The 22,659-nt window shown below is 45.2% G+C and overlaps 1 protein-coding gene across 1 annotated transcript in view; it reads right to left on the reverse strand.

The window, feature by feature from the left end:
• LOC125435311 (1-phosphatidylinositol 4,5-bisphosphate phosphodiesterase zeta-1-like) overlaps positions 1–22,659 on the reverse strand; it is a 46,396-nt gene that overhangs the window by 22,769 nt on the left and 968 nt on the right. Inside the window, exons 3-8 of the mRNA XM_048501499.1 lie at positions 20,914–21,087; positions 18,978–19,209; positions 11,659–11,860; positions 8,016–8,160; positions 5,324–5,476; positions 2,760–2,954 (exon numbers count right to left, since the gene is read on the reverse strand). Of these exons, the coding sequence (XP_048357456.1) occupies positions 2,760–2,954; positions 5,324–5,476; positions 8,016–8,160; positions 11,659–11,860; positions 18,978–19,209; positions 20,914–21,087 (1,101 nt within the window). The remainder of the gene's footprint in view (positions 1–2,759; positions 2,955–5,323; positions 5,477–8,015; positions 8,161–11,658; positions 11,861–18,977; positions 19,210–20,913; positions 21,088–22,659) is intronic.

A 22,659-nucleotide genomic window follows, 5' to 3' on the forward strand; every position in this document is an offset into this window, starting at 1 on the left:
CTTCTGACCAAATGAGGGCCTGAAATGGTTGGCATAAGAAGAAGTTGTAGAAGAAGAAGAGTTTGGATTTATATCCCCCCTTTATCTCCTGTAAGGAGACTCAAAGGGGCTTACAATCTCCTTTCCCTTCCCCCCTCACAACAAACACCCTGTGAGGTGGGTGGGGCTGAGAGAGCTCTGAAGAACTGTGACTAGCCCAAAGTCACCCAGCCTGGTAAGCCTGCTGACTACTCCAGGAAGCCACACACACACACCCAGCTCCCAGTCTGGCCTGGCAAGTTCACTATAGGCTCACCAGTCCAGGCAGCTACACACGCATGCACCCACACGCACACGCACACGCACACACACGCACACACACACACACACACACTGCCAGTGTTGAACCGAGTTGGCGTAGTTGCTGCAGACTCGCCAGCTATAACAGCCACCCCTCCCTCCCCGAGGGCTGACTGCTTCTCCCCATACCATTCTGGGCTGGTGATCCCATTGTGGGCTTGGCAGCTGGAGTAGCCCTCCCTCCCAGTGCCGTTCTGGGCTGGCCCAACCAAGGCACAAGTATGCCATATTGTTAGGATTTGCAAGTGTCTGTCACAATCCTGACAAGAAGGGGTTAACTATGTGCATTCTAATTAGTTACTGAGGTCATAGTTTCAGGACCAGTTCATTGATTAAGCCATTGGCTAGTTAACCCGGCATTGTGTATGTGAGACTAGGCACATAGGTCAGAGGTTATAAAGTTATCTATGGCCCTTTCCGCACGGGCGGTTAATGGCGCCCTGGGGACGGCCAAAACGCCGTCCCCAGGGAGCCATTCACACGGGGGGCGCAGCTGCTTCGCAGCCGCGCCGCCCTCGCGCCTCCCGACTGGCGAGAAGCCGTTGTTTTCCGACCTCGCTTGGGGAGTGAGGTTTCCGGAAAACGGCGGCTCCAAGGCGCCCTCTCCTCCAATTTCATTGCGCTTCACTTACCTTCGGTCGTTCTGGCCGGCGACTGCGTTTTCCGGGACACGCTCTGCCCTGCGCACGCTGGAGCAAAGTCAGTAGCAGGGCCGGGGGGGCGTGTCTCCAGGCCTCGGTGACGTGCCGGACGGCCAGAGACACGCCGGGTCAGCCAAGTGACGGCACTCCGCGGCGCCGTCGTCCCGGCTGTTTCACACGAACGGTCCCAGGGGGGTTGGGTCGGCGTGGGATGCGCCAACCCAACCCCCAACAACGCCGTGTGGAAACGGCCCAAGTTTCTTTGTCTCACTCTGTCATGATGTTGTTCTTTGTTGGGATTCATCACAAGAGATGAACCCCTGCCTCACCGCAGAGGTACCATGTGGAAGCACGTGGTCCCGTGCAATGCAACCAAGCTAGAACTAGATTAGAAAGTTATTCTTTGTTTTTATTCCATGTAACCCTGTTTTTCCTTTATTAGTAAGTAAGCTCTTTTTATATAATCACAGCAACTGTCTCAAGGTCTTTCATTCTGCACTCTGCTAATTTACACATATCCAGCCCTTGTAAGAAATGAGTTCAATAAACCTGCTATAAATTTTCCTACAGAACCTACAATATCTCCTTTTAAAATTTTTTATTTATTTATACTTTTTGCAATTGGGCTGCTGGCAGTGTATCTTGTGATCAGAAAAATGGATTGAAAACTTCACCGATTACAAGCCTGAACTTTAAAATACCAGCCAAGGGCTTCTTTTTAAACGTCTGTTTCCTCTAAACGATTTTTATTTTAACAGTGCGTCTTAACAATTGCAATAAATGGCCAGCGTTCTACCTTCATCTTCGTAGTTCTGAAGTTGTGGAGGCCTAAAATACCGCAAGGCCAGAGTAACTTCTCATTGTTTACAGGTGATTTCCCCCTCCACTGAGTAGATTATATTTGCTACAATATTTTTGTTTCAGTGTTCAGGTGTGGGCACGGCAAGCTCACCGTGGTACCCACAGTCCTCCTGAAACTGACGGTACGCCTTTTCTGGGAATAGGGCAATGTGGTGGGTGAAAATATTGTGAGAAAGGCATATGAGAGAAATCATAGCTGCCGTGTTTCCAAGTTCTATGCCCAAGTAAAGGCACAGGAGGTTGTACAAATCAAAAATACTTGATCACCTCTCTATTTGCGCCACTGTTAACTTGCAAAACCTTCTTTGGTTGCATTTTTCATTCACAGTTCTGTCACACATACCTTCAAGAATCCCTAGCATCTTTTGCTGCGTTGGCGTGCTGAGTTTTAATTCTTCAAAACCACCTTAATTCTTCAAAATCACAAAGCTGATTTTGACTGGAAAATGGGGCATAAGTGTTGGAGTGAACAACTCAGCAAGTCTGGACACTGGGGAGGTGCTACATCGTGCTAAGTGTTATCTCCTTGAATGGGATGTCCCTCTCCTTGTCTTAACCTGGGAGCTGCCCTCTAAGCCCTCTTCTCTCTGTGTGCCGATTGTTCTTCCCACTATCCACATGGGTCTCCATGGAGTCATACATATCTGCAGGTCTCTCCTGTAGACACAATGCCTCATACTTCCATACACATGATGCCAGATCAGCTGGCCATTTGTGACAGGGAAAATACTCTTTAAAATAGGCTTCCCTCTTTCCTTTCAACTGTAACCTGAACATGAACAGAATCTACATGAATAAATGTAAGTTTTCCTTTTTTGCAATATACTTCTTGGGAGATTTATTTACTGCACTTCCATGACTGGGAAAACTTTCAATTAGAAGGACCACAAATGATTGGTGGCTTGCAGCTATGTTTACCTTATCCTTCTTTTTTGGTGGTGCCTTAGGACCTGGAGGTTTCTTGAGCAAAGGTGAATCTTCGTCCTCCTCATCTGATTCTGAAGTATTTTCAGTCTCCATTACATCACCCTTATGGGCGGATCCCCTCCGCTTAAGGGTGTCCTCCAGGGGTCCAACTTTCTTATTTTTTATCATTATTTTGAACTTCATATCCTGGAACAGGTGGGATGATGGCATTCAACACATTAAACCACAGAACAGAAAGGCAACATAAATAGACCTAGTTCAATCTTCTGCACTAAATAGTATTTCCCTGTACCCAAACTGTACCATTGCACACTGTGCTAAAAAACAAACAGCCATCCACTTTAAAACTCAAGAGACCATTCACATATTCTTCTCTGAGTCACTGACAATATAGGGCATTCAACCTGCATATATGAATTCACCAGCTGTAAATACAAGGAGGCCACAACCGCCAGTGGGTTCAACCCGGCATGCTCAGACTGAGGAACGCAGCATCATGAAGCTATACAAATCTCAACATGGCAACACAGATCTCATGGTGTCCACCCATGTGTTTCCTGGATACTGCTTGTTTCTCTACTTCCCTACTTCCAGACCCCTCCCACAGTCCTTCTTCATCCCGTTTCAAGTTCTCTTCTTCAGTCTGTTCTCCTTCAGTCCATTTGCATCTCCTTCTTTTCTACTCTTTCCTTTCTTACCCTCCTTTCCTTTCTTACCCTCCCCGTGTCTTTCTTCTGCTGTTTCTTTTGCCCTTCTTCCTCTCTTGAGTCTCTATCCTTCGCCCATGCCACTTCTGTAGCTAGATTCAAGGCGTGGCCAAGGCGATGGAGAAGGGATGATGAGGCTGGCAGTAGGACAAAGAGAGACGCTCCAGCCGCCCTCCACAAAGTCTGGGCAGTAGCCACAGTTTAAAGGTGCCTTGGTCACAGCTTGAGTTCATTGGTTATCACTGGGGGACAGAGGCGTAGGGCCCGCAGTAGTGTGACAAGAACTAAGACTCCTCCTGCAGTGGCTTGCATATGTTGCTGACTTCAAATGTCACAGGTCAACCGACGCAAACCAAAATTTTGGGTAACCCCCCCAACATCTCAGACTTTAAGCAATTCAACTCAAGTCTGATCACATGCCAGTTATGCCATCCCTGAATCAAAGAAGCAAATCTTGAAGGCAACTGGGTAAATTGGATCGCAAGGGGATGAAAGGACTCTGACAGATGAAGACAGGGAAATGGTAAAGCAGCCTATTGAATCCTTTGTAACAGTATTCACAATGTAAGAGGTTGGGGGAATTCCAAAACTGCTGTTTTCAAGGACAATATTTGAAGGACAGAGAAGTGACAAGGTACACACTGCCAGGGCTAATCACCAAATTAAAAAGTAGCAAATTACAGAACCTGGATGGCATATACCAAATCATAAAAGCCCAATTGAGAAACTGTTGTCAAATAATATGCCACTAGGGATCGTCTTCTCAACAGGAGGACTGTCGTGTAGCAAATGCCATGTCCACTTTTAAAAAGGAGTCTGGGGGGAATCTGAGAAATTACAGTGCTGTTAGTCTGCTCTGGGTAAATTAGCTGAAACCATTATTAAAGATGATTATTTGGTACATAGAAGAACAAGCCCTGTTGAAGAGTAATTAGCATGGGAAGGCGTGACCTTTTCTGCGCACTTCTTTTACCCCATATGGAAAATGTTTTGGGTCCCACTGGTTACCATGATGTTTGTCTGCATTCACCTCCTCAAAACGTTTCACAGCCAGCGTATTTTTTCCCAATTGTTTTTGCTCATTCATTGAAACAATGCTCTGCTAATGAATTGTCCCATAGTTTTATTAATTCATTGAAACACCGCTTCATTAATGTGTCCAAAAAAGTTTCTTTAAAAAGCAAACAAGGAAATGAGGCAAAAGTGAAAGGAACGTGGCGAGGGACACCCAAAAAATGGTGGACCAGGCTCTGAGGGGAAAGTCAAGCAATGGCACAAAAGCATGGAAAATGGCTCAGGTTTCGGCGGGAAATTTAAAATATTCCAAGTATGATCGCACTGCAAGGGAAGCAGGCTTGGAAGCATTTCAAGGAAAAAGATCATTGCAAAAGGTGTTTCAGAAATGACAGACTAACAGATAAATAAACCGTTTCCTACATCAGCAGGGAAAACTGAAGTGCAAAAATCTGAGAAGGAAGCCTTTCATTATTGTTCTGAAAATGTTCTAAATGGCTTGTGCCAAAAAAGCCCTGTCTCCCATGCTGATAATGGTGAGCCATTATGCGTGGACTTCCCAAATATTCTGACAAAACTCTTCATTCACCAAGAGTTCCTAAATCAGGAGAGATCTTGTGATTGTGAGGATGAATCAGGTTTGTGCTCCCCACAAACAATCTATAGTTTGCTTGCAATAACAGAATGCATCCCTAAATTTATGAGATGTATCATACTTGACTGGCCTCTCGGCCAGGAACAAAGCTAAAACTCCCAGTAATTCCATAAAAGTTCCCAGTGAATATGAACAGCAATTTCAGAGATTTTAAAGGAAGGGGAAAAAATGAGTTTTACCTCTGGGGAGGGCAGCTCTGTTGGCATCTCATTGTCAATTGTTGAAGTAACCAGTTGGTCCCCGAGAATATCTAGCATGCATGTTGCCATGACCTCCTGTTGTGGAGGGCTGCAGTGATTCTCCAAAGATAAAACAATGGGATAGTCGGAGGCCTGAAAATGCAGGGCGGGGATATAAATTTGATATTTTTTTTTTTAAGATGGAGGCGTTCCACCAGGCCTTCAGTTGAAGACAGTGACAGTATTTATCCATCGCTAACTGGTCTCCTCCTTTCTTTTTCTTCCCTCTTTCCACCCATCTTCACTGGATTTTATTTTTTATGTTATTTAATGGTGCCATGATTGATTTGTTGTTGATGATGTACATTGCTATGTAATATTTTAACAAATTTACTGTATGGAGGAATGACAAAGTAGACCTCTCCAAGCCTTGAGCAAAGTCTAATAAATCCAATAAACAAATAAACATATCAGAATCCTGGACTTACGATTCCTAAGACCAATAAAATCCAGCACTGAAAGACACTTTTAATGCACAGATTCCCCAAAATGTTGGGATTAAGTTTGAAGGCCAAAAGCAGTGGTGGGATCCAAAAATTTTAGTAACAGGTTCCCTTGCCAGCCCTCCCTCAGCAAAGGGGGCAGAGGCGTATCTGGGCAAACCTGAGCCCTGGGCAAAATCTGAGTTGGATGCCCCCCCATGGGCAGCCACCCCACCACAACCCCCCCAAAATTTTTTGCACCAGGTAATTTCTAAATCATCATCACATTATAGAAAATGCCCCAACTCACAAATCTGAACACAGCAATGGTGAAACACACAGGTTCTTTGATAGAGACTGGTGAGATAAAAGGTACAAAAGGCTGAGAATCAACAGCAATTGCAGTACCTGAAAGGGATTAACCCAGATCACGGAGTTACATTATTAGTCGCAATTGCTATATGGAACCTTCACGTTCAAAGGCAGTATGCCTCTCGGGGGGGCGAGGGCGTGGAAATGGAAAAGCGGACCCAATTAGTAGCCCCCTCTCGGCACACACAAATAATTAGTAACCCACTCTCGGGAACTGGTGAGAACCTGCTGGATCCCACCTCTGGCCAAAAGGATTAACTTTGCCAAATATAACACATTTATGCTTTTTACACTTCTGTATCTTGATTTCCTTGGTCAGGATCCAAAGAACTAGTACAGGTGAGTCTAAAGGCTTATGCGTTGTCAAATAATTTTTTTCCTAGTTTTTCTTTTCTGAACATTAGAATCTTCTGTCACATGAAGTGCTTTGGAAACTCCTTCCATGGATCAGACACTCGCGTGAGCACCCTTTAAAACCATACCTTTCTCAAGGTCTTCATCAAGAGAAGAGTTTAGATTTATATCCCCGCTTTCTCTCCTGTAAGGAGACTCAAAGGGTCTTACAATCTTCTTTCCCTTTCCCCCTCGCAACAAACACTCCATGAGCTATGTGGGGCTGAGAGAGTTCTGAAGAACTGCCCAAGGTCACCTAGCTGTGTTGGAGAGCACAAGCTATTCTAGTTCACCAGATAAGCCTCCACAGCTCAAGTGGCAGAGTGGGGAATCAAACCGAGTTCCCCAGATTAGAGTACACCTGCTCTTAACCACTACACTGCTCTTAACTAGACTACACTGGTTCTCATCCAGGTTAGTAAACCTTCCCTATGAGGAGAGGCTGCAGCGTTTGGGACTCTTTCGTTTGGAGAGGAGGCGGCTGAGGGGGGATATGATTGAAGTCTACAAAATTATGCATGGGGTAGAAAATGTTGACAGAGGGAAATTTTTCTCTCTTTCTCACAATACTAGAACCAGGGGGCATTCATTGAAAATGCTGGGGGGAAGAATTAGGACTAATAAAAGGAAACACTTCTTCACGCAACGTGTGACTGGTGTTTGGAATATGCTGCCACAGGAGGTGGTGATGGCCACTAACCTGGATAGCTTTAAAAGGGGCTTGGACAGATTTATGGAGGAGAAGTCGATTTATGGCTACCAATCTTGATCCTCCTTGATCTGAGATTGCAAATGCCTTAACAGACCAGGTGTTCGATGTCAACAGCCGCAGAAGGCCATTGCGTTCACATCCTACACGTGAGCTCCCAAAGGCACCTGGTGGGCCACTGCGAGTAGCAGAGAGCTGGACTAGATGGACTTTGGTCTGATCCAGCTGGCTTGTTCTTATGTTCTTATGTTCTTATGTTCTTAAGGCTTGGCCTCTCCCAGGGCCCTAGGTCTGGGAAAGGCCCACCATTCATACCCCATCTCTCCCATGAGGAGAAATATATGGTAGCAGCATAGGAAATGGCCATGCTCCATTGCCAATGCTGCCTCCGGACAATATCACAGGAGATTCTGGGATGCTGTACAGGTGAGACACTGTGGGGAGCACAGCAGCAACTTGTTTATGTGCACGTTGGTCTCACTGAGCTAAAAGAAGTGTAGAAAGAGTCACCCTAACCCTATTACCGCCATAAGGGGATGGAGAGAATTGCAAGGTAAGCTAGAATACTGCGGAGAGGAGACGAACAGAGACCTGAGGCGGAAGAAGAGAGGGAAGAAGGCATCAATGAGGGGTGAGAGAAAAGGAAAAGAGGCATCATAGAGAGGACAAAGCTTTCCCTCCCTCCCCCCGTCCCAAAAAACCCACACCACTTCGCCTGTGCCCTTGTTGCACCTACCACAAAAGCATGTTTGTGGATCACATTGATGACACTCTTGAAGCTGATTTTGCTTGTTAAGGTATGTCCATGATAAACCACAGGCTCCTTGTCTGGCCCGTCCCAGCAATCAATTTCCAGACAGCGGCATCCCTTAGTGAGGGCACTTCACACACACACACAAAGGAACATTAATACATTAATTTCATTGCATAAAAGAACCAGCACCCTACTCTACAGCCATATTTTGATGCCTGGTTTTTAAATAGCATTTTGCTTAGATATGTTTATGTTTATTCAGAGGTGTAGCAAGGGGGGAAAGCAGGCAGTGCCCTGGTGCATCCCCCGCCCCCGTCCCACCCTGGAATGCCCCGTCCCGCCCCAGAACGCCCCCACCATGCCCTGGAATACCCTCACCACACCCCCAAAGGGGGGTGCACCTGGTGCATCACCCCCCTTCCCCTTGGTGCTACGCCTCAGTGTTTATTCGGTTTATAGGCCACCCTTCCCCGAATGGGCTCAGGGCAGCATACAGCATAGATCCGTGGTAGTGAACCTTTGGCACTCCCGATGTTATGGACTACAATTCCCATCAGCCCCTGCCAGCATGGCCAATTGGCCGTGCTGGCAAGGGCTGATGGGAATTGTAGTCCATAACATCTGGAGTGCCAAAGGTTCGTCACCACTGGTATAGATCAAACAGTGATAAAATCAATAAAATTCCACAATTGTATCCTGGCACCATTATTCCAGTAAGGGATAACAATTAAACTTAACTATATGCCTTAAAAATGCATTCATATCAAAGGAATAAAGGGGAAGGAAATGAAAGGGGGAAGAGGAAGGGACAGGGGAAGCCCGCGAATGGAAATCTTCACTGTCCTCAAGAAAAAGAAGAAGAAAAGTTTGGATTTATATCCCACCTTCCTCCCCTGTAAGGAGACTCAAGGTGGCTTACAAGTTCTTTTCCCTTCCTCTTCCCACAACAGACACCTTGTGAGGTAGGTTGGGCTGAGAGAGTCCCAAAGAACTGTGACTAGCCCAAAGTCACCCAGCAGGAATGTAAGAGTGCGGAAACACATTCGGTTCACCAGATAAGCCTCTGCCGCTCGGATGGAGGAGTAGGGAATCAAACCCAGTTCTCCAGATTAGAATTCACCTGCCCTTAACCACTACACTATGCTGGTTTCCTGGCAGAACAGCTCCATCTTACAGGCCCTGCGAAACTGCACCAAGTCCCGTACATATAAAGTCTGTATTCTACCCAGGGGCTCAAGTAGTATCACCTATACCTGTACAACCTTGCAGGGTTTTAGAAAAGGAACTTGATCTGAACCTGCTTTTGCCACCTTAGATATAAGAAAATATCACAGCACGCAGCGTTTGCTTCCACTGAACTGAAAGCAGGTTTCTCACAATACTAGAACCAGGGGGCATTCATTGAAAATGCTGGGGGGAAGAATTAGGACTAATAAAAGGAAACACTTCTTCACGCAACATGTGATTGGTGTTTGGAATATGCTGCCACAGGAGGTGGTGATGGCCACTAACCTGGATAGCTTTAAAAAGGGCTTGGACAGATTTATGGAGGAGAAGTCGATCTCTGGCTACCAATCTTGATCCTCCTTGATCTCAGATTGCAAATGCCTTAGCAGACCAGGTGCTCAGGAGCAGCAGCAGCAGAAGGCCATTGCTTTCACCTCCTGCACGTGAGCTCCCAAAAGCACCTGGTGGGCCACTGTGAGTAGCAGAGTGCTGGACTAGATGGACTCTGGTCTGATCCAGCAGGCTAGTTCTTATGTTCTTATGTTCAGGTAATTGCCAAGACTCTCTGGGGATGTGTGATAGGCACGTCCATCTCATCTCTGCATGCTGGAAGCCCTCTCTGTCTTGTTCCAGCCAGAGTGGCAACAGGTTCGATTTTACACCAGAAGAGCCAATCAGAATCACACTGGAATATTTGTGATGCGTCATTTTCTGTATTTATCATGTTTGTATCTCATGCTTCTTGCCAGGAATTTGGAGCAGTTTCCGTGAGAATTCGTTTTTGCCACAGCAGTCTTTATTTTTCTTCAACAGCTGAAAATATGTATTTATTTATTTAGGCAGCCATTTAGACCACTGGGATGGTTCTTCCCTGCTTTTATCTGCGATGGGGACCCGAAGCCAGTGATGTAGGTATAGATTTTTATGGGGTGGGTTTGGAGGGTGCGACCATGCCCCCACCCGCCCCTGGGGGCGTGGCCATGCCTCCCCAGGCCCCGCCCCTGCCCCCAGTGCTTATAAAAGCAGCTCTGCAAGGTCAGGGATAGCAGATTCCCCTGCCCCGCCCGCCCCTCCCCACTCCACTGGCTGGGGTCCCAGCTGGCAGCCAGCAGTCCCTTCTGCCCTCCCCTCCGGGCAGAGGCATAGCTAGGGAAAATGGAGCCCGGTGTGAAATCTGAGCCCCCCCCCCCCCATGGGCAGCCACTGTGATGCTCTAATCTAACCCCCAAACAGCATCACTTTCAATGGTGTTTAAACTAGAGAGCCCAAATTCTCCTTTTAAATCCACCTTAAAGAGAGAATCTGGGGTCCCCAGTTAAACTAGCTTGAAAGGGATGCTGTTTAGATGAATTATCCCCACCCTGAAACAGCATCACTTTCAATGGGGACCTCAGATTCTCCCTTTAAATCCATGCCAAAGGGGGTGGATTTAAAAGGAGAATCTGGGGAAATTTGGGGGGTGCCTGCTGTCAGGGGCGCAATTGTTAAGCTAGCAGCACCAAACTTTCAGGGTATCTTTAGGAGACTCTCCTGATGATACCAACCTGGTTTGATGAGGTTTGGTTCAGGAGGTCCAAAGGTACTGACCCTCAAAGATGTAGCCCCCATCTCCTATTATCTTCCATTGGAAACAATGGGGGATGGGGGCACCCCCTTTGCAAGTCCATAACTTTGGACTCCCTGAACCAAACCTCACCAGACCTGGGTGGTATCATCAAGAGAGTCTCATGAAAAATCCCCAAAAAGATTGGTGCTGTTAGCCTAAAAACCGTGCTCCCTGCAGGTCAAAAACTGAAAAAAAACACACTTAAAAATACAAAAAAAACGAGAGTGGAGCTTCGGACATGTAATGTGGGGGGTCGAACCCGGGAAAAAAAACCCCTTACCTACATCCTTGCCCGAAGCAGGTTATAACGTAATTCTCCTCTGCTCCGTTTTATCCTCACAAGTTAGGCTGATAGGCTGGTCTACACTCACTCAACAAGCCTCCATAACATAGTTGGGATTTGAACTTTGATCTCCCAGTTTCTAGCCCAGGGGTAGGGAACCTGCGGCTCTCCAGATGTTCAGGAACTACAATTCCCATCAGCCCCTACCATCATGGTCAATTGGCCATGCTGATGAGGAAAGCTGATGGGGAATTGCTGAATTCCCTGGAAAGCTTGCAGGTCTATTCAACAATATGCCACACTGGCTCAAATGACTTCAAGAGATAGCCCCATTGCTAGAATTAAAACCCTCTTCTGAATTAATTTGGACTCTGAAGCAGAGTCAACACCCTTCCACATTGATTGATGCCAACTGGCTTGGAAGAATGCAGCTCTGCTAAGGAACACGCTGTAAGTAGACCCAACGTCCTCTCCCCACCCCCCACTTCCCCACAAAGAGTTATAAATACCTTGAATAACCCCAGAGATGACTTGGTCCGACAAGTTGGTCAGATATCAGGTAGGTATTGTGTGATGATGAAATGAAGTAATCGCACATCGGGTAGGTCATATCTTGATACACCTTTTTGTGCACGGCTTTAAACAGGTTGCATTCTTCGGAAATCAAGTATCGGGCAAAGCCTTCAAGAGTCATCTCTTTTTTGTTCTTTGCTAAAAGGAGAATTTTGCATATTCAAGAGTTAACAGTATTGGGTTACGGAAATGTCTGCTAAACCCAGTTTGGAAGCACTGTTAGATACGCAAGTCCTATTTTGGATCAGCCCCGCTCTAAAGGTTAAACTCATCTATCACCATCAGAGACGTTAACTGTGTTACCCAGCTGCTCATGACATTTATAAAGTTGGTGCTTTTGAACTGTGCTCCAGGGAATTTTGTAGTGATGCAGAACCTTACCAGAGATTCCTCTGTGGGAAGGACAGTGAGAAGGCTCCCGGAAAGGTGTGTTCACCACTGTCGATTTGCCTTTGTGACATCAAGAATTACAGTGGTATTTATGGCTGGACAACTCAGTTCACGAAGAAGAAGAAGAAGAAGAAGAAGAAGAAGAAGAAGAAGAAGAAGAAGAAGAAGAAGAAGAAGAAGAAGAAGAAGAAGAAGAAGAAGAAGAAGAAGAAGAAGAAGAAGAAGAAGAAGAAGAAGAAGAAGAAGAAGAAGAAGAAGAAGAAGAAGAGGAGGAGGAGGAGGAGGAGGAGGAGGAGTTTGGATTTATATCCCCCCCTTTCTCTCCTGTAGGAGACTCAAAGGGGCTTACAATCTCCTTGCCCTTCCCCCCTCACAACAAACACCCTGTGAGGTAGGTGGGGCTGAGAGCTCCGAGAAGCTGTGACTAGCCCAAGGTCACCCAGCTGGCGTGTGTGGGAGTGTACAGGCTAATCTGAATTCCCCAGATAAGCCTCCACAGCTCAGGTGGCAGAGCTGGGAATCAAACCCGGTTCCTCCAGATTAGATACACGAGCTCTTAACCTCCTACACCACTGCTGCTCCTTCTCCTACACCACTGCTGCTCCAGATTAGATACACGAGCTCTTAACCTCCTACACCACTGCTGCTTCTTCAAGAAGAAGAAGAAGAAGAGGAAGAAGAAGAAGAGGAGGAGGGTTGGGATTCATACAGAACTAGATGACACCTTAAAGTTAAAGTAATCCCACTTAGAGCTCTTGTTTGTGCTGATTAGATCATCCCTCAAAGATGCCTTTTAGCAAGGGTAATAAACCAACACGTTTAGAAAAAATGATCCCAGTATTTTTATTTATAAGGACCAGTAATTATTTACTGATGCTGGTCCCTATGTAGCATCACGGGGGGAGGGGGGCCCCTCATTGGTTGTCTGATGTTAGGGATGCCAACAACACAGAGAAGAAGAAAAAATGCCTTTCTCTTTAACAGAGACTTAATGAGATGTTCTTTACCAGATAATATTATTTACCTCCATGCCATGAAAAGCTTCATTCGCTCATTTCTATATATGAAGTCTCTATTAAAGGGACAGTGGTTGTTGTTTTTTTTCTTGGAAATCCTATCTGACATTGTACAATCAAGTTTTGCACTTTAGCAACGTGACAGTTCTTTCGCATTCCAACGTGAACCGGGGCTTAGAGTTGTAGGAGGAATGTCAGTCTCTATATCCAAGAGTGGAAGAAAATTCAGCCTTAATGATGTTCCGATGAAGTGCTGGTCAATTACAGCCACAAAACGAGCGCAGTAAATCAGGAGCTCATAAGCTACTTGGAAACAGAATAAGCCACATTGCAACAGTCTATTTTGTGGAAGAATTTAAAACCACACTGGTAAGGAATTTTGTTATGAAGCTGTTCTACATGGTGGATATGTGTACATGTATGAACGTGGCATCAGAGGATCGTGTCAATTGACTTTTAATATGTTTGTAGTGAGTTCTATGCACTCTTAAAAGGCTAGTTCCCTTTTATACGTGATTAGTTTGTTAGGTCATACATGGAGTATCAGTAGTCTGAATACATCTGAGAATGAGAGCTTTGAATCTTGACAACTCAAGACCCACAAAATCTTGCTGGTCTCTAAGGTGCTACTGGATTCGAAGCTATCTGTTAGGCAGAGTGCCAGTCTAGGGTAGTGGTTAGGGGCAGTGGACTCTAATCTGGTTAACTGGATTGGATTCCCCACTTCTCCACATGAGTGGTGTGGCCTCTAATCTGGTAAACTGGGCTGGATTCTTCTTCACTTGAGTGGTGGACTCTAATCTGGTGAACCAGGTTTGATTCCCCACTCCTCTACATAAGGCCTTGGGCCACTCACAGTTCTCTCAGAGCTCTCTCAGCCCCATCTGCCTCACAAGCTGTTGGTGTGGGGAGGGGAAGGAGATTATAAGTCATTTTGAAACTCCTTAAGGTAGAGCAAAGTGGGCTATATAAACCAACTTCTAAATATTGCAAGAAGATCGTAGTACTTCTGCAACAACGAAACTGACTCAGCCACTTAGCAGAGTTATAGATGAACATGTGACCCCCTGTGCAATAATAGGACATCCCATGATCAATGAGGAGATGTGTTTATTTCAGCAAGTATATTATGGCTTGCCTTCACCAGTGTCTTATAGTATGGTGCGGGGAGTTGTCAGGAGAGCTGCCCGTGCTAATGAGTATGCGCAGTGTGGAAGGCACAACACGCAGTTGTCACCTGCTCCAGCTGGTCCCAGGTCCTTAAAAGGCCTCTGGCCTCCAGCACAAAAAGGATAGCCTGCCACATTAGCCTGTTGGGGACAGCTGTGCTAAATGTCAATGTGGTGGGAATCTGGACAGTCCCTGCTGGCCCACAGGGGTGGCATCAGCCTGCTACTAGGGATCATGCCCTTCCACCACCATTTTCCCTCTAAATAACGAGGCATGTAACATGATGCCATCATGCAAGAGGCTGCTGCTGAGTCTCTGATCAGCCATGCTGGGGATGTTGGTGATACCACTTAGGCTTGGATCCCGATCTGCCATTTCCTCATACTGGCTGCCTCTTGCAACAGCTGGCTCTGTTTGCAGCAGTTTGCTCTACCACACAGGCGTCAAACTCATGGCCCTCCAGATGTTAATGAACTACGATTCCCATCAGCCCTTGCCAGTATAGCCAATGCTCAAGTTGGGAGGGACTGATGGGAATTGTAGTTCATGAACATCTGGAGGGGCGCGAGTTTGACACCCCTGCTCTACCATCATTGCCTGTGATGGGTTGCTGCCCCCTGGAGTGGGGGAGTGTTAGCCGATGGGCAACTGAGGAAGTTGCTCAAGGCCCCTCACACTGGGGTGTGGCCAAACTACTCACAGCCCCATGCCCACCCCCAGTGGAGAGGTGGAAAGAACAGTAGGCTCCTGCCAACTGGGCGTCTTGAACCTACCCCATTTGGATGAGGGAAACTGGCATGCCACCTTCTGTTCACTTTGCACAGGGTGAGGGCTGCCCCTCCAGCAGAGGGGTGGGCCCAGTGGAGGCATGACAAGGAACAGTGATTCTGGACCCCCTCCTGAACTTCCACACAGGACCCCAGAATTATTCAGACCACCCCTGGTTGCCAAAAACATTGCCCCCTTCATATAGTGCAGTGATGGCGAACCTTTGGCACTCCAGATGTTATGGACTACAATTCCCATCAGCCCCTGCAAGCATGGCCAATTGGCTGATGGGAATTGTAGTCCATAACATCTGGAGTGCCAAAGGTTCGCCACCATGGATTATAGTGTCATCCCCAAAACAGATCTTGACCTGCAGGAAAAGGAGGTTTCCCATGCTCACACCACAGTGTTGTTTGAATGCCTTCACTTTGGGCCCTCTATGATAATTCCAGAGGAGTAGCCACATCAGTCTGTTACAGCAAACAAAAACACTAGTCCAGTGGCCCCTTAAAGGCTAGCCAAATTTATCCCCATGTTATTTTCTCATGAATGAAAGTTCCTTTCATCAGATCCATGAAGTGAGTTCTTCATGTATTGAAGTGAGCTCCGATTCACAAAAATGTATGCCAGAATATGTTTCATAAGTCTTTAAAGGGCCACTGCACTTGTTTTACTTTGAGTCCTCCGTGTCCCATGGTTCTCCTTCGCACAAGGTGATTCTCCTCCTGTGGCACCTTTCTGCCTTGAAGCATAAATACCTGCTATCTAGGCTGGGTAGCTACCAGATCTTTGCCAGAGAGCTGCTCCAGCATCCTGCAATTGCTTCTTTGTGGGGAAGGGGGATTGTTGTATCTGATGAGTTGCACGTGGGGGGTGGGCTCCATGTGCACACCCGGGGATATGGGTAGAGGAATAATCTGGGTGCAGATCATATTCCTTCCTCTTCTGCTTCGCTACCAGAATTTAATCAAAAGATGAGCTGTGCTTTGTTCCCCGTTCCCTGCTTGGTGAAAATGTAAAATTCTCCCCTCCTTGTTTTCCACACCAGGCATTTTCCTTAGCAAGCCACGGGAAGAGGACAAGGGTGCCCTCTGGGAATCTTTTCTTTTAGCTGGCCTACTATTTGCAATACTTCTTCTCTTTGACTTCCCAAAGGTTTCTCCTATGGATACCTTCCCTGCACTATTCCAGCACTGGGGTCTGAACCCAAGACTTTATCAAGGAGATGCTGTGTGATTGGGAGTCTCAGATGATATTATTATTCTGGGCTGGCTATAACCTCATCTTATCTTTGGTCTGACCTTGAAGATTCTGCACCACTGGAGAACACAGGTAGTGATTTCACCCTGCTGGGATCCTGAGAGTGGGGGTCATATAGATGTCTGGGAAAGAGACATTGACGAAAAAATGCTGTATTGAGACGAAGTTCCAGCAAATGCTGGCTTATATCAGTTCACAGTGTTCCTGTTCAATAAACCAACTTCTGTATCCCAGAGTATAATTATTGCACGGAGGTCAACAGATGCTGACACTCGGCTCCCTTTGACTGGCCTTTATACGTGAAGATGTTAGTCAGAAATGGTGACGAGCGTCACTTGAAACTCACTTATCTATTTCTTACTTTATTTCATATTTAATTTATATCCCGCCCTCCCCCGAAGGGCTCAGGACGGCGAACAAAAAGAGCAACAGCAAAAAGTAATAACAATATAGAATAGCAAACATCAACAACTATAAATCAAAATGTAGGAATTACAGTATGAAGCAATATAACATACAAAATAGCAAGATATATGAAACAATTAAATATCAGTAAAATACATAATAATTTTAAACATCATTCAAATACGATAGAATATAAACATTGTATTTCAGCATTTATTGTATTTCAGCTTTTGTTAAACATGGAATATATGGATATATAATTGCCAGCGCTCTCACATACAAACATCTGTGATTTTACTGAATTTATACAAACTGCACATATTCACTTGTGCTCATTAAAAACATATCTCCATCAATGAAAATCCACACAAAAAATATCTACACTTCACTGATAGAGTGCTTCAGAGTAACATCATGGTTAAGTTACTAGTACTGAACAGTTTCAACAGAAGCATTAATTGACGGCGGTGAAGCTGTGCATGAATTAAACCGCAAAAGACTCGTGGTGTGTTTATTGCTAGAACTGACGTACAAATGAAAAGCACAGCCTGAGTTTCAGTTGTCAAAAGGAGATTGACTTTTTTGTGGGAAACCTTTCTCAAATAACTGGTGTCAATTTAATAACAGAGTAACATTCACAGTACAGTCTGCTTTGTGAAAAATGAATTTTCTCACCATTCCTTAAAGTGCTATGACGGCACAAATGCCAATCAAATTAATGAGGTATACAGCAACAGATACAGGAAACTCCGAGCAATAAAAAGTTCTTGCTTATGTGTAGTGCTTATCTACTTTCCGAAAATCACATAACAAATATTATACTTTAATTCAGGCAGGCTAATATTCCCCCACCCCTGCAAAAAAAGTTACCCAAATCACAACAGTCATGTATTGGTATTTTTCACTTCACACAGAATTACCAAGCATGCTATCAGTCCACACCAGGGGCTATTCACTTTAACTTCCCATTTTTTTTTATCCAAATGCATTTATTACGAACAAAACAATAAGTCAGTAAATGTTATTTAAAGTGGGGACCCCATATTCTCCCTTCAAGGTGGATTTAAAAGGAGAATCTGGGCTCCCTAGTTTAAACAAGTGATGCTGGAATCCACCCCCAAACAGCATCTATTTCAATGGTTCCCTAGTTTAAACCCAGATTCTCCTTTTAAATCCACCTTAAAGGGGGAATCTGGGGTCCCCAGTTAAAACAACATTGAAAGTGATGCTATTTTGGGGTGGATTCTCCCCCACCCTGAAACAGCATCCCTTTCAATGTTAAAACTGGGGACCTCAGATTCTCCCTTTAAATCCATGCCGAAAGGGGTGGACTTAATAATATTAATAATAATAACCTTTATTAGGCATTGAGAGAATAAAAGAAAGAAAGAAAACAAGCATTGGCAGGAAGGGAGTGGATTTAAAAAGAGAATCTGGGGAAATTTAGGGGGTGCCTGGTTGTCAGGGGTGCAATTATTAAGATAGCAGCACCAAAATTTCTGAGTATCTTCGTGAGACCATACTGATGATACCACCCAAGTTTGGAGAAGTTTGGTTCAGGGGGTCCAAAGTTATGGACCCTCAAAAGTGTAGCCCCCATCTCCTATTAGCTCCCATTGGAAACAATGGGGGATGGGGCACTCCCTTTGGGAGTCCATAACTTTGGATTCCCTAAACCAAACCTCACCAAACCTGGGTCATATCATCAGGAGAGTCTCCCAAAAACTCCCTGAAATTCTGGTGCTGCTAGCCTAAAATCTGCGCCCCTTGCAGGCCAAAAACAAAAAAAACACTGAAAATACAAAATCCCCCACAAACGAACCTGCAATTTTAACACCCACCACAAGGTGGAGCCCTGGGCAGCTGCCCACTTTGCCCAATGGGAGGAACGCCTCTGCCTTTGAAATTTGGAGGCAGTCCGGTGGGTTCAGCCAAAAAATGGCCGCCTCAAGCAGTCGAGCCGACTACGTGACAGCAGCGGATTTCCTTCAGCCGCACAGTGAAGATCTTTATGCTGGCAGCTGTTGCCCGGTAACACTTTTGTTTTAAAAAATCTAAACAACCAATCAGATCAACAGCCAATCATAAGCCTCGCTGAGCAAAAGCCACCCACTCTCTAAAAACACTTGGTGGGCACCATGTTGGAGATCCCTGGTTTGCATATTTACTTACTATTCAAGGGATCATCGTTACTGATCACAAAATTACAGTATCAATTTAATTATGACATTAACGTTATAGTATACCTTCTACTACAGGTTCGTAAGTGTTAATTAGGGCAACAGCTCTTCCTTCACCAGCTCCAAGTTCAAACTGTTCCTTTCTTAGAAATTCAGCCAGTTTGTCTGCTGGTAGGGACTTTTTGTTAGGTGAGTAGGCACAAAAGAGATCGTTAAATTCAGCCCGGTGCACGATAGCTCGATAAATTGCCCTGAACTCTTCAATGGTAATGACTCCACCCTTCAGTCTGTCATTTTGCTAAAGAAAAAGAGAGGAGATCCAATTAGTATGAAATTCACTTGTATTGATTTACTAAAATGCTCACACCCCACTTTTCGTCATGTCTCAGCACAGCTTACGAGGCATGGTTAAAAATATTAGAACAGGCCTGGACAAATTTTCTCCGGCCCTAGGGCCCAACCCAAAAGTTTAGGTGCCTCATTTTTCAACCTTCGGGGGTTTCTATTTTAATCTCCTCAGTACTGGTACCACAAAACTTACTATTAAACAGTTCACAGTTTCTCGTAACTTTACACAAAACTTAACATGACAAAATCATTCTACTATATCAGTGGTTCCCAAACTTATTTGGCCTACCGCCCCCTTTCCAGAAAAAATATTACTTAGCGCCCCCTGGAAATTAATTTTTTAAAAAATTTTAATAGCAATTAAGCAGAAAGATATATGTATTAATGTTTCTACCTGTGGCCATCACCGCCCCCCTGGATCAATGCAGCACCCACCAGGGGGCTTTGGGAATCACTGTATTATATCATAATGGTGGAGGAAAGTGGCATCAAGTCGCAGCTGATTTACTGCAACTCCACAGGGTTTTCAAGGCAAGAGGCATTTAGAGTTGGCCTGCCATTTCCTGTCTCTGCATGATCTGAGAGAGTTCTGAGACCTGAAACTGGCCCAAGGTCACCCAGCAGGCTTCATGTGGAGGAGCGGGGAAACAAACCAGATTAGAGTCCATTTTAGAGTCCGCCATTTATGCAGAAGTGGGAAATCAAACCCCAGATTAGAGTCCACTGCTCGTAACCACTACCACTATTTAACAATGACATCAGAACAAAAACCTCATAAAATCATTGATGGTTCAAGGTGACCTGGGATTTGTCACGCCCTGAATTACAATTTAAAACCAGTAAAACCAGTACCAATAAAACATCAAACACCCCCTTCCCCAGTGGTGGGATCCAAAAATTTTAATAACAGGTTCCGATGGTGGTGGGATTCAAACAGTGGTGCCACCGCACACACGCACCTCCAGTCCCTAGTGGGCAGGGAGGTTGCTTTAGTAACCCCTTCTCGGCACTCAGAAAAAATTAGTAACCACTTCTAGAGAAGTGGTGAGAACTGGTTGGATCCCACCTCTGCTCTTCCACAGACAAAACTGTATATGGCACTATTAATTTAGAAGCACAGGAGCAAGCAGAATCCCTGAGCTTTTCTGAGGAATTAAGCTTTCATTTGAAAAGAATATTTTCACACGAATACATGAATCTGCCTTGGTTCATCAAGGTCAGTACTGTTTTCTCAGAATGGCAGAATCCCTCCAGAGTCTCTGAGGATGGTCATTCATATCATTGGCTACCTGTTCCTTCTAACTGGAAATGCCAAGGACTGAACCTGGGACTTTCTGCATGACGAATATTGAGCAACGGCCCCTCCAGTTCAAGCCCTCGTAACTGTGAATAGAAACCTACACAGCAGAAGAATGTCAGGAAGAAGTGTTTGGATTTATACCCTGCCTTTCTTTCCTGATAGGAGACTCAAAGCAGCTTACAAATTTCTTTCCCCACAACAGACACCTTGTAAGGTAGGTGGGAAAGAAAGGGCCACTGAGGGGAATTCAACTCAGTTCCTCCAGATTAGAGTACACCTGCTATTAACCACTGCAGCACTGCTTCACTGATCATAAATATGACTTCATTATAAAAAATAAAAAGAATTTCTCACCTTAAACAACTTTTTCAAGTGAACATAGTCGTAAGATACGTTAAACTTATTGAGCAGTTGCACGGCCTGGTCTATATTGATCTTGCCACCCAAGAACTCAGTGGTGATTAAGTCTAAGAACCATGTGCAGAAGAGGAAGTTGAGGAATTTTCTGAACAAGCACAGGCTGTCTTCCTAATACAGAACACTGTTTTGTGTATGACGCAATCACAGGAATAAAATAATTATTTCATGTTATCCTATGACCCCTACAGACTGGCTGGCACATAATGAACCAGATGAGGTAACTTGCAATCCATCCCGCTCAGTAAGTAGGCCAAAATAGATTTAAATCCAAGTATCTCATTGAAACTCAGGCTTACGCATGGGCCAAAAAAAAGCAGCGTGAAACCGGTGAGAAAATGGTGTAAAAGGGTTAAAAACAGTGTAAAAGAGTCAGGGATCCAGTCCCCAAGATGTCTGCAGAACAGCAGGGCTCTATGGAACTGCTAAGCTATGAAGGTCATTTGTCTTTTTCTTATACAGATATTTTCTAAACCAGTAGCAGTCTTTCAAAATTTAAATAAGATGTCATGTTTCGTGAGAGGGAAACTTTTCATAATATTAAAATGACACATTTCTGAATAAGCCCTGTGGTTGCAAAAAAATGGGTGCAGAGTTTCCTATACTGGCAATCTCCTGGAGTTGGGGCTCTCCTGAATAACAATATGCTTTTCTTATTTGCTTGCACTAATATATGTGTATGTGTGCACACACATACAAACACACTCACGCATATATTTGTTCACGTATTTTGCATCTCATTGTTCTACTTAAACAGAGCACCCAGGATGGTTTACAGTGAAAATCAACTGTACAATAAAAAGAAGAGTTGAATTTATATTCCCCCCCCTTTCTCTCCTGTAAGGACACTCAAACGGGTTTACAATCTCCTTACCCTTCCCCCACAATAAACACCCTGGGGGGTGGGGTGGGGCAGGGCTGAGAGAGCTCCAAAGAACTGTGACTAGCCCAAGGTCCCCAGCTGGCATGTGTTGGAGTGCACAAGCTAATCTAGTTCACCAGATAAGCTTCCACAGCTCAAGTGGCAGAGTGGGGAATCAAACCCGGTTCTCCAGATTAGAGTGCACCTGCTCTTAACCACTACACCCACGCTGGCTCTCCTAAAAAATAGAATATTAATATGAAAAATAGCACAAGAGGAGATTCAGTGCAAAAGAATCAGATGTCAGTTAAGTAAAATCTTCCAACCTTAACTGTGTAATCCGGGGAGGGCGGGGGGGGGGGGGGGTTGAAGATGCACTGGAAGTGGCAGAGGGGTTTTTCTGGTGCACCACCAGTGCTGCACAAGGTGGCATGGATCTTGGCAGCATTTCCCTCCATGCCATTGGTTCTGTGCCAAAGGAGGCTGCTCCAGCATGGAGGGGGACATAGCCATCTTTAGTCAGCTTCCAAAGGAGTTTTGGACTGGGAACGCCCCTTTTCATTGGCACAGACTTACACCACTAGAAAGGGTGGCTTAAGTCATATCCCTCTATGAGCTTTCCCAGGAAAGAATGTATTCTCCTCCCCTGGTGCCACTTTGGAGACAGTACTGAGGCGGGGGTTCCAACCACCGCTCTACTGCCCCCCACTTTGGATTGGGCTGCCTTTCTCCCTTGTTAAAAAATAAGCAACTGTGAACTCCCTACCAAGTTGTTGTTGACTGCCAATGGATAGTTTTTAAAGAGTTCAGCAACTTGAAAG

This window comes from Sphaerodactylus townsendi, linkage group LG06 (genome assembly GCF_021028975.2).
Source record: "Sphaerodactylus townsendi isolate TG3544 linkage group LG06, MPM_Stown_v2.3, whole genome shotgun sequence".
In the NCBI taxonomy this organism is placed as follows: domain Eukaryota; kingdom Metazoa; phylum Chordata; class Lepidosauria; order Squamata; family Sphaerodactylidae; genus Sphaerodactylus; species Sphaerodactylus townsendi.